The sequence below is a fragment of the Nerophis ophidion genome, linkage group LG20 (genome assembly GCF_033978795.1).
Source record: "Nerophis ophidion isolate RoL-2023_Sa linkage group LG20, RoL_Noph_v1.0, whole genome shotgun sequence".
Taxonomy (NCBI): Eukaryota; Metazoa; Chordata; class Actinopteri; order Syngnathiformes; family Syngnathidae; genus Nerophis; species Nerophis ophidion.
In genome coordinates, this window is record NC_084630.1 from 15,276,610 (window position 1) to 15,289,186 (window position 12,577).

General features: G+C 38.3%; 1 protein-coding gene across 1 annotated transcript in view; it reads right to left on the reverse strand.

Annotated features, from left to right (window-relative positions):
* Positions 1 to 12,577, reverse strand: part of LOC133538784 (complement C3-like) — a 76,933-nt gene that overhangs the window by 15,171 nt on the left and 49,185 nt on the right. Inside the window, exons 25-35 of the mRNA XM_061880569.1 lie at positions 11,520 to 11,726; positions 9,948 to 10,023; positions 9,696 to 9,855; positions 9,508 to 9,603; positions 7,862 to 8,012; positions 7,630 to 7,715; positions 5,172 to 5,249; positions 4,919 to 5,074; positions 4,774 to 4,836; positions 277 to 358; positions 156 to 198 (exon numbers count right to left, since the gene is read on the reverse strand). Coding sequence (XP_061736553.1) covers positions 156 to 198; positions 277 to 358; positions 4,774 to 4,836; positions 4,919 to 5,074; positions 5,172 to 5,249; positions 7,630 to 7,715; positions 7,862 to 8,012; positions 9,508 to 9,603; positions 9,696 to 9,855; positions 9,948 to 10,023; positions 11,520 to 11,726 — 1,198 coding nt within the window. The remainder of the gene's footprint in view (positions 1 to 155; positions 199 to 276; positions 359 to 4,773; positions 4,837 to 4,918; positions 5,075 to 5,171; positions 5,250 to 7,629; positions 7,716 to 7,861; positions 8,013 to 9,507; positions 9,604 to 9,695; positions 9,856 to 9,947; positions 10,024 to 11,519; positions 11,727 to 12,577) is intronic.

Below are 12,577 nucleotides of genomic sequence, written 5' to 3' on the forward strand. Positions count from 1 at the left end.
TGGTGCCTCAGAAGCAAGGTAATCAGATCATTCACATGCAAATAACAGCATCTGAAGCAACTATGAATTCAGTATATTGCACAAAAAACCTTTAATAAGATACAGGGGGAGACTGAATCAAACTTGAAAAGTTTACCATTATCGATTGTACTCACATAACCTCTATTTGGAGCTTGAAGTCCTCCGGATCCTTGATATCTGTTTTAACAAGATGAAATGTTTACATGCAAACAACTGCATTCGTCGGCAAATATATTCTTCAGTTAATCAAATTACCTGGGATCAACTTCACGGATAAGTCGAACTTCTGACAGTCACTTTCTTTTTGGGAAGGCAGGGCATAATACAACGACACCATCTGCCACAATTGACAACAGCACATCATATTATTGCATGACCTAAAGCCATTTTTTCCTAAAAACATTACGGTAGTAAATATATATGAATAAGTATTTGTTACATGGGTGTGTCCTGTCTTGAAATGACAAAAGACAGTAGTGAAAGCCTACAAGAACTAGTTTCAGAGTTATTAATAACTCAATTATTAACACATATGTTTACATTGCATCATTTGATAAAGAAAACTGGTTACTTGAGGCACAATCCAATGAGTTTTTTCATTTACTTTGATTTAATTTGAACTATACAGTCATCCAAATATCGTGGTCTCACTATGTCGCAGATTTGGAAAAAAAAACAATTAAATATATAAAATGAATCCTTAAAACACAACTTAAAAACATCTCTTTTAAGAATAAAGTAAGTGTTAAATGAAGTGTTACGTTTGTATTTATGTAATAAGGTGCATTATATGTCCTATTTTCCAATATTATGTTATGGAACCAATCGTTTCCGGATTAAGGGTGAACAACGCTACAACAGGCGGCTAATTTTGGCGCTACTCTATCTTCACTGTGACAATTTCAAATTACAGTTAAATAGCTGAACAAACAAAACAGAAAAGGCATTAATGTCTTTAATCATCCTTTTTGAGATTAAGAAGAATTTATAATTTCAATAATAAGGTTCAATATGTTTATCGGGATTCTTCTTCCTTGTAATTTGTGAACACTGAGTTTGAACACAATGTAAAAAAAAAAAAATCTGCACAATTTATGCTAAAATACCTGTGGTTGCCTCGAATTCACCGTAAAAAATACAGTCACGATGTATAGGACGCTGCGGTATGTTGATGTTGAATCCGTAAATTTTATAGTTGATAACTGGTTTTGCTTACTGTAAAATACTAAGAAAAAAACTGATATATTGTTAACCTGTTAACAGAAAAACAATAGAATTTAAGGTAAAAAAAAAAATGTCAGGAGTTAACAGGAATTCACAATAAAACACATTTAGACCAATTTTAGTGTTGCCAATCAGCCTGTCCCTAGATGCATGTCTTTAGAGATGAGAAGAACCCAGAAAGAACTCACGCAGTCATAGGGAGAACATCCCAAGTCGACACAGAAATGCCCCTAGACCGGGAATCAAACCCAGGTCCTTCTCACTGTGAGCCCGAACGTTATCTAATCTTCCACCAGGTCACCAATACTGTGTTTCTGAGACATGTGAGTTGTACCTGAGGATTTTATCTTGAAATTTTTGTACAACCTTTCACTGGACAACTCACAACATGGCCTTCCACAACATGTTCCTTCAAGTGAGCTATTAAAAAATTATCCTTAAATGCTCCATATCTGTTAAATAGCTGCTTGCAACCAGTTCCAACACACTTAAACACACAGTGTGGTTAATTTCGATGCAGTTTGCAATGAAGCTCATAGACATAACCCCTCAATACCAGAAACAACTTGCCACAAAAATACAAAAAAAACATGTTGTTAGCCAAAAGTAAACAAGGCTAATGCTTTAACACAAACCCCTAAAGCAATTAAGATGCTTTATGTTGTACATTTAAATGTACAATCTGCAAAATCTTTAATTAGACATAACACCGTGAATTTTATAGTATTTGCATGCTTTTGACATTAAATATTTGCAAATGCATTGTGCAATCTTTCATTATTTTCACATTAAAGTCTTGTGTTTTATATGTACTTTAACCGTAGTACTGCATTTACTACTGTAATAAACTGTTTATGGTTTTACGGTGTTTTACTGTTGCTATTTAACAATTGCTTGGATTTTTTTTTTACAGTGGAAGTGGATCATTTTAGTACATAGTTAGTTTTTTTTGCTAAAGCCATTCTATAATTTAGCCGTTGGCGAAGAAACAGCCATAGAATACCCGCACCTTTGGATAAACCGCAGGGCTCAACACTTTTGTTACACCTCGGTGAGGGATGTCTTTTCTTGTTTTTTTTTTTTGTCTTGTGAATTGCATGTTTTATTTTGAAAAGCAACTCCTCTCGTTTCAGATCACTGGCCCTTCCTCTTGTGTCACCAGTCTGACGTCATCCCTCACCCCTGATTGTGTCCACCTGTTTACCATTACCCTCATGTTTCATTTAAGCCCATGCTTCTCCTTGTTCTGTGCCAGATTGTCTCGAGCTTTCGTGCCTGTCTTGCTTCCATCTTTATGTCTCTCGTCCCACGCCTATTTCCTTGGATCCTGAAATCCCTCGCTGTAATTTTGAGTTTAACTTTTTCTCTTCCTCAGAGTGAATTTTGTTACTTAGTCTTTGTTCAACCGAATTGGTGAGTTATTATTTTTTCCTAATAATCTTTCCTTCCTCAAATTTCTCAAGTGATTTTTTTGTTTACCTTTATTAGATTAAAATTAAGAGTAGAGATTTTTATAGTTATTGTTTCCGTCCTCCTGTTGGAGCGTTTTATGTTAAGTTTCATAGTAGATACGGCGCAAATTATAGTTCGTCTTTGTTTTTGCATTTTCCTCCTTTTAAGGAGTGATTTTTGGTTGTTCACTTCTTTGGAACCTTTTTTGCTGACCGTTTTTGTTATTTATTAATTTTGTATTACTCTGACTTTGGAGGTGAAAGAGTTGTTAAAATAAAAGCCCTACTAAAGAGTCCCTACTCTGCGTCTGAATCTACTCCTTAGTCCCAGCCTGACAGCTTTGTAAAAAAGTAGCGCCGTATAGTCCGGAAAATACAGTACTTAAGTAATTAGCCAGGATGTGACAAAGTATTTTCAGGCTGTGGATGTGTTGTAGTGACCGGACGACTGCCAGAGGAATGACACTTAGAGGGTCCTCTGAGCTACCGGTGAGTGCTGTAACTACAGTAGGACACCCTCAGGGCTACTATATGAAACAAGTGCAAAGGGGTTGTATATGGGTTATTTTAATGTTTAGATGGCTCTAATAATATCAAAAACATATGTAGAAGGTCATAAACAGTTTTCTTATATTGAAACTGTGAAAGTATTAGATTAATTAATAATAGTCCTGTTTTGCAGACAAATGTTTATCGAAGTCATGTACCAAACAACCGTGACAAACTAGGGACGACTGTACATATAGAACACTGTCTATGCCTGTATTGAGAAAGAGTATTGGGCATATCTCCCAATAGTAAAGAAACCTGTAAAGGGGAACATTATCACAATTTCAAAAGGGTTGAAAACAATAAAAATCAGTTCCCAGAGGCTTGTTGTATTTTTTGAAGTTTTTTTCAAAATTTTACCGGTAACGACATTTGCTCGGATTCAGACTCGGATTTCAGCGGCTTAAGCGATTCAACAGATTACGCATGTATTGAAACAGATGGTCGAAGTATGGAGGCAGATAGCGAAAACGAAATTGAAGAAGAAATTGAAGCTATTGAGCGAATAGCTATTGACGCTATTCGGCCATAGCGTGGGTGTACCTAATGAAGTGGCCCATAGCATGGCTGCCTTATTAGCATCGCCGGTAAAATGTGCAGACCAAACGATCAGGACTTTCGCATCTTGTGACACTGGAGCAACTTAAATCCGTCAATTGGTAAGTGTTTGTTTCGCATTAAATGTGGGTATCTTGTTTTAAATGTACATAGAGCTAGCGTAAATAACATTTTAGCATCGATTAGCGTAGCATGTTAGCATCGATTAGCTGGCAGTCATGCCGTGACCAAATATGTCTGATTAGCACATAAGTCAACAACATCAACAAAACTCAACTTTTGTGATTTCGTTGACTTAATCGTTGCAAATACATCTGCAGGTTATCCATACATCTCTGTGCCATGTCTGTCTTAGCATCGCCGGTCAAATGTGAAGACACTCTGGTACATTCAATGGGGGTCTGGCGGCAGATTTCTTGCCACTTTCACATCTTTCGGCCAGTGGTGCAACTTGAATCCCTCCCTGTCAGTGTTGTTACACCCTCCGACAACACACCGACGAGGCATGATGTCTCCAAGGTTCCAAAAAATAGTCGAAAAAACGGAAAATAACAGAGCTGAGACCCGGTGTTTGTAATGTGAAAATAAATATGGCGGGTGTGTTACCTCGGTGACGTCACGTTCTGCGTCATCGCTAAAGGACCGATAAACAGAAAGGTGTTTAATTTCCCAAAATTCACCCATTTAGAGTTCGGAAATCGGTTAGAAAAATACATGGTCTTTTTTCTGAAACATCAAGGTATATATTGACGCTTGCATAGGTTTGGTGATAATGTTCCCCTTTAAAAAAAAAGGCTAAATCCGGGTGGTGATCAGTCACCCTACCGGAAAATCTAATCACTTGTTCTTTATCCCATTTCTGACATTTCCTGAAAGATTAATCAGAACCCACCCATAAGTTTTAAGTTGCTAACTAACAAACAGAAAGACAAATACTGTACATAACCTCCTAGTTGAGGTAATAACTTACTGTAAGTGTTGCTTCCCCGGTACCTTCTGCAATTACTTTCACATCCTGGTTAATCTGCTTCATCTGTGCGTTAAAAAGGATATACAACAGCATATATATTACAACTGTAGATATCATACATTATTGAGACATTATGCATGCTCACATCAGATGTTCTTGTGGTATAGTGGTTTTCGTTGTTGATGCTGTATTTGATCGGCTTTGATCTGCCCGGCAGCTGGATGTCCACTTTCAGATCATAATCTGGCTCTTTAACGTTGGTCCAGTATTCAGCGATAGCTTGATATACCATGATAGTGGCCTAGATAAGAGCGAAAAACGAAAAACCCAAAAATACTAAGCCAAGCGTAGATGACATGACCAGGTATAGTTATATGATCAAGTTGTATCTCACTCACCTGAGTTGATCCAAAACCTCCGCCAACCTTTCGCTGTTTGTTGAACCATCGAACTATAGGTCGGGCGTCCTCAAAGGCCTTTGCAAATCAGATCAAAGGAAAAATGTGTGTGTGTGTGAAACTACAGGTACAAGAGAATGGACCAATTGAACATGATGGTACAGGGGAATGAGGCTTCACAAACTATTGAGCCATCTCTTTTTTGACAATATATATATTTTTCTGGAGAATATCATATATTCATGACAGCTTTCTGGAGAACCATGCATTAACAAAAGGCCTCAGCGCCGTGTTACCCATTGGATTGCAATCTAATTGTCCCAGTGATTGGCTACGGGGTTATTGTCACGGCGCATGCGCAACCCCGCATGTCATCTGCGGCGAGAAGCACGCCGGTTGCAGGGCTGCAGGTAATCTGCAATCAGCACGTCTGGGTTTGATGAAGACAGACAGCATAAAGACCAGGGGATCCAAAGAACCAGTGTCAGAACCTAGTTCACTCCTTGCAGTAAGCATCCCGTCTCTGGCTTCCCTCCTGCATACTTTTTCTGTCTCTGTGCCTTCCCTGATCCCATGTCTGATGTCCTCTGTGTTCCCCGCAGTGCTTCCCCTGTTTACCATAATCAAGCTGTATGCCTCGACTTGCCTCTGGATTCTGGATTACCCTCCTTTAATCCTAGACCCCTCCTTGGACACAGACCTCATTCTCTCCAGCCCCCGATCGCTTGCTTGCCCACAGACTGCCTTCTCGCCTTGCCCCTTTGGCATTTATCCAACACGAACTTATAGTACAACAAACTCTGGTAACGTTTACACTGTTAATTTTACGCATCGTCTTGCACCATTTACTTAGAGTAGCATACACACCCAAACACATCATCATCGGGTTCAATAAACCTATTGGCCTGATCCCTGCCGTTGTGTCATCTCCCTCCACCCATCGTACGTAACAGGTATAGTAGACAGTACACATTGCCACTCCTTGAAGACTTTCAATGCAGAGTGATTTGTGCTTTTATGTCTGGAAAACACCCGAAAAAAAGGAGTTTGATTTGTCACTCGTTGCTTCTGATGCAAAAAATAGTAGCTGGGAGGAGCTGCAAAGTTACCAGATTTGGCAGGAAAGTCGTCAATTTGGCAACACTGGACTGGTCCTTATACTGAAAATATGACATGTCGCATGCATGACGTCAGTCCGCGAGAAGCAAGAAGGCAGGATTATCACCAGTGGATAATACGAATCATAATAATACATCACTATTAGTCTAAATATATTATTAGTGCATCTCCATGGAGTTAAGTCCATCCATCCATCCATCATCTTCCGCTTATCCAAGGTCGGGTCGCGGGGGCAACAGCCTAAGCAGGGAAACCCAGACTTCCCTCTCCCCAGCCACTTCGTCTAGCTCTTCCCGGGGGATCCCGAGGCGTTCCCAGGCCAGCCGGAGTTAAGTCTCCCCCTGTTTTTTAAATCTAATGATCTTGTCACGGCTGTTTACGTCAAGCCGTGTCCTTTTTGTTGGATTTTTGGGTTGGTTCCTGTTCTGCGCTTTTATTTTGGTGACTCTTCCTGTTGTGTTGGTGATTTTTCGTGACCACGTCACACATCTTTGTCTGAGAGCTGTTTCCCCTCACTTGCGGCTGATTGGCAAAATGGATACATGGATGATACCGCAGAGGATTGGGAGAATGTCAAGTGGTCAGATGAAACCAAAATAGAACTTTTTGGTATAAACTCAACTCGTTGTGTTTGGAGGAAGAAGAATACTGAGTTGCATCCCAAGAACACCATACCTACTGTGAAGCATGGGGGTGGAAACATCATGCTTTGGGGCTGTTTTTCTGCTAAGGGGACAGGACGATTGATCCGTGTTAAGGAAAGAATGAATGGGGCCATGTATCGTGATATTTTGAGCTAAAACCTCCTTCCATCAGTGAGAGCTTTGAATGGTTGACCAAATACTTATTTTCCACCATAATTTACAAATAAATTCTTTGAAATTCCTACAATGTGAATTCCTGGATTTTTTTTCACATTCTGTCTCTCACAGTTGAAGTGTACCTATGATGAAAATTACAGACGTCTGTCATCATTTTAAGTGGGAGAACTTGCACAATCGGTGGCTGACTAAATACTTTTTTGCCCCACCGCAGACAGACAACATTCACACTCACACGCTAGGGACCATTTAGTGTTGCCAATCAACCTATCCCCAGGAGCATGTTTTTTGCGGTGGGAGGAAGCCGGAGTACCTGGAGGGAACCCACGCAGTCACGGGGAGAACAGGCAAACTCCACACAGAAAGATCCAGAACCCGGGATTGAAACAAATGAAACTAAACAGCTGGAGCGGTTTGCTTATTCGTTAAGTTGGCAACACTGATCCGTACCGCTCCGTGTGGGTGGTGCCAAATTTGTTTGTGGCGGGCCTTGACAAATAAACATATAGGAAACTCACCTGGGCCTTGACCAGGGCCAGAAGAGCATAGGCTGTAGCTTCCAGAGTATAAATATGTCCTTTAGGCACAGGCCAGTGGCTCAGGTCTGCAGACGAGAAATACAAAAACTTATATTTCTACCAGAATCATTGTTTCGTAATATAGTTTTTTTGTTAGAAAATATTATGGAAACGTAACGTAATTTAATTAAAGTGTTGTAATCTAATGTTTTTAGTTTGTTATATAATTTACCTGGTGAAGCAAATCGAAACAGGATCTCCTTGTTCAGCTTGTTCTTATTCGCCAGAGCATAAGATGTCATGGCAACAGCGTATGGGTTGACAAGGCTGGGCAGACGTTTCTCCAGGTAAGTAATAGCTTTGTTTTCGCTGTCCTCTAAGCTCTGAACGGAAGGAGCGGGGAGAGTAAGAGGGACGGGGTCATGATGGAAAAATAGTTGACCTAAATATGAATTAAACAATTAAGACAAATGACTGTGCTTTGCCTAATGCTGGCGTGTAGTTGACTCGTTTGACTCAACTGGTGAACAATCAGTGTGCGCAAAACATTTTTAAAACACTCGTAATAATGATAGAATATAACCAAGCAACAATTGTTTAATCCATAGTGATGCTGATGTGATGCTTTAAATCAGGGGTGTCCAAACGTTTTCCACAGAAGGCCGTACGTGGAAAAAAATGTAAGCATGTGGGGGTCATTTTGATATTTTTGATTTTCAAACCATAAAAAAATATATGGATTTTTAATTTTTTTTAAGCCTTAGGGCTCCTAGGGACCATAAAGTGTCTCAGTGATTAAAATGTTGAAAATGAGTCAAATTAATGTTATTTTTTCATTTAACGCTTACAGTAAATCTCTATATCACGTTGAGGTTTATATAAAGTAAAAAAAAAAGTTTTTTTTGTCAAAGACAACTTTATTTTTTATAGTAAAACTGAAATATGCAGTATTTAGTAATTAAAGACCTAAAAGTTCAATAATGCAGGACACCATTGATTTTAATTATTTAATATTTTTGAGTAATCACAGAGAAAAGTTAAATAAAAACCTACTAAATATATTTGGGATCCAAAAGGTATCTCACTCAAAGTGATATATTTTTATTAGTTTTTAAAAAAAACTTTTAACAATTCAATTACGAGCTCTACTTCAGATATATCTGTCGATTTTATGTTTGAACTATTATTTTGTTTGTTTTATGCTCTTTTGTCAATTAAAACTGTGATGTTTTTATAGGGCAACCACACACCATATTTTTTACACATAAAACATTTTAAAGTGCATTATTTTAAGTAATTGGAGCCATGAATAAGTCAATAATTCATTATAACAGATTTGTTGTCTTTTTTTTGAGCAATGTCAAAAAAAAGAAAAATAAACAAACACTAAAGAAAAAAAAAAGCACGCATGGCAGCTTTGTGTCAACATTGCAACTTTTTCTCGTTAGACTTCACCTCATTCCACTCATTCCATTTATTTAAAATAATATTAATTGTACGTTAAAATTTGGATTAAGCATGAACATCACAAATCAGAATCAATAATTTAAATAGACTTAAAAATACTAAATATTTGGACATAATATTTTGAATTTTTTTTTTTACAAGGTCATAGGTCATAATTTAAGTCATAATTTAGTTTTGTATTCATAATTAATCAACACAAAATCCGTACTTTGGAGCAATGTTCACGGACTTTATTATTTAGTTTGTTAACTTTCCGTCACAGGCAGGCGACTATATACTATTAATATATATATTTTTTCAAATATTTTTGCCATTAACCAGTAGGGTCCCAAAAATCCACTGGGGGATCGCGATCGATGGGTTGGCGACCCCTATTTTAGGACTAAGGAGGTCAGCAAAAGGAATACTCACATTAACAGTCTCAGCGCAAAGTGCCCTTGACTCCTGCATTGCAATGACATTAAAGGCCGTCATGGAGGCATCCGAGTCCCCACCACGTATGTCGCCCTGCACACACAAACACAAACAAGACACGGAAGCACACTGTTGTCAGCAGCAGCGGCATCCTCAGAATTTCATTGTTGATGTATTGCCCTTACAATCATCTCGCCATGAGAAACCGTTCCAACTTCTCTAAACATGCCGTCAGGTTGCTGTGCATGGAGGATAAGAAACTTGACAGCATCACATATCACATCCCTTTGCACTGCCACCAGCTGGTTGGCCATGGAGAAAACCTTGGCAACATAGGCTGTCAGCCTGAGAGAAGAGAGAGTGCACAACTTATGTTTATTTGCATGCATGCACAATCTCCTCCATGATGTGTAAATATAAGAGGCTGTTTGACTCACCAGCTGCTACCTTTTCCTTTGGCCCAAACAGCAAAAGAACCATCCGGCTGCCGATATTTCTGCTGGTTTTTGAATCCTGTGCACATCAAACAAACTTTTGAACCACTTTGACCACTCTGACATCTACGTAATTATCATTCGTTGTTTGCAGTTGAGGTCAATTATACAGTGCAACCTCTGGTCTTGAACATTCTACAACTTTACACTTCTTCTGTAAAAAATATTCTCTAAAGGTTAAACAAAACATGGCGCTCACATCCTTGTTGGACATCAGGATGCATGAACAAAATTAATGGAAATGTGTCATAATGCTTTATTTGAGTTGTATTTAACCTCATTATACAGTGGTCAACCTTTCTTAAGGCTTTCACAATAGTTCTGAATATTAAATGTTACTTGATATTGTGCCTGTTCAGTTTAATCAGTTGTTTCCAGGCCTAAAAACTATCAGAAGCACTGACCTACATTTTACAACTCAAATTCTGGTATTTGTTTATATTTCCAGTAGTCTAATAAAGTGGTTCTCAAACTTTTTTCCACCAAGTACCACATCAGAAAAAAAAACTTGGATCTCCAAGTATCACCATAATGACCAACATTAAAATACAGTAGCGTACTAGGCCTAAGTATTTATTAAATACAAGGCAGGGGTTTTATTTAAAGAGTATATTTAATATATTTGGCCACTGTAACATTACGCACAGTTTGAACAGTAACACTATGTTTAAAAATAGTAAAATAAAACACTGTACTTTAATCAAGATGGAGCCTGCATACTAATAATGGTGCACGTACCACAGTTTGTTTGATTATTTTTGTCTAATCAGATATAAGCTTATATGTGTTGCCATGTCAATATAACCTGCCCAGGGCCTTTGGAGACAGTATTTCTGGCCAGATATAATTTAAACCATAAACTTTGAGCGCCCCGTCGGAGGCCGCCAAAAATAGCTGTATGGGTCGCAGCGGTACACGGTTATAATACACTTTTCCACCACTTGGTGCGGTAATAACAATATTAAACAAATAAAAGAAGTTTGAGCTCAAGTCTTGGAGATATTTCTTAAGCGCAAAAATTATGACTAAAGCGGTGAAGATGTAAAAATAAAATAAAATAAATACATCTTTTTATTATTATTAGTTAAATTAGAATGTATTTATTCTAGCGCTGTTTAATTGTATGTACATTTTTTTTCATCAGTTTTTATGAGTCCCTTCCTTCTCTTGCAGTATATTTAATTAGTATTTATTTTTTGTAATCAACCTGACCTAAGCCTTCATAATAATCTTTGTGATTAACACAGGCTTTCATATAATTTTAAAAAGGTTGTAAACCATTAGATATAAATAGTCAGTACGAATAAAGTCAAAAGTAAGATTAATAATTCAGTGTTAAGAATTTAGTGGGCCCCGAGATCAAAAATGTTAGGAACCCCTGACTTAAACCATAGCAGTCGTTGAACCATCGAGCAATCCGCAGAATGTGGTCATAACTTAAAGTTATACAGTTTTCAGTGATGTGCTGGAACAAAAACCTTTGAGTAAAATGTGGATAACGTAAAGTGTACCTACCGGTCTTAATGTGTTGTAGGGCCGTGGCACGTTTCTGAAAGCCTACAGTCTCCCACTGGTTGGTTTTGTCCAAATACGTGGTAGCAATTACAGGCAGGGTCATGTGGATCATGTTCTGCTCTCCACAGCCTGTGGGCTGATAGATAAGACTACCCATAGACGTTCCGGCAATGGCGTTCTCCACCAGTACACTCACTTGCTCTCTACCTGTAAAAATAAACAAACACATAAATAAACACATATGTATTCATGTGAAAGAATTAGAACACGACTGTGAATTTCATTTGTTTTGGAAGGCGTTTCACTTCTCACCTGAGCAGGCTTAATGAGTTCAAAGACAGTTATAGTCTCCAGGCTACAGCTGTCCTATCTAGTCTTTAAGTATGTATTTGTTTGAAGACAAGATAGGACTGCTGTAGTCTAAAGATTAGCACATCTGTAGTCAGATAAAAAAAATCTTTGCCAATAACGGCTGTAGTGTTTGACAGAACACTAGATAGAACAGCAATGGTATAGACCAGCTGAGACCAGATCAGAGCTGAGCTAGTTCTAGGCCGGGGGTCAGCAACCCGCGGCTCTCTAGCCGTAATGCGGGTCTTTAGTGCGGCCCCAGTGGCTCCCTGGAGCATTTTTTTAAGTATGTTTTTTGTTTGAAGACAAACAAGACACAAACCTTCCCGATTGTTAGAAAGCCCACTGTTTGATATGTTTGTGTGTATGCTTCATTGATGAGAGTATTTGGTGAACATCGTTTTGTCCTACTAATTTTGACGGTTCTTGAACTCACCATAGTGTGGACTGACGCAACAGTTTGTTAACATGTAAAATCTTCCACTCCTTCCTTGTCTCATTTTGTCCGCCAAAAGTTTTAAGCTGTGCATCAATGCACAACAGTGAGCTTTATTGATGTTATTGACTTGTTGGCGCACAAATCAGACATATTTGGTTACTGCATGACTGCAAGCTAATCAATGCTAACATGCTATTTAGGCTGGCTCTATGTACATATTGCATCATCATGCCTCATTTGTAGGTATATTTCAGCTAATTTAATATCC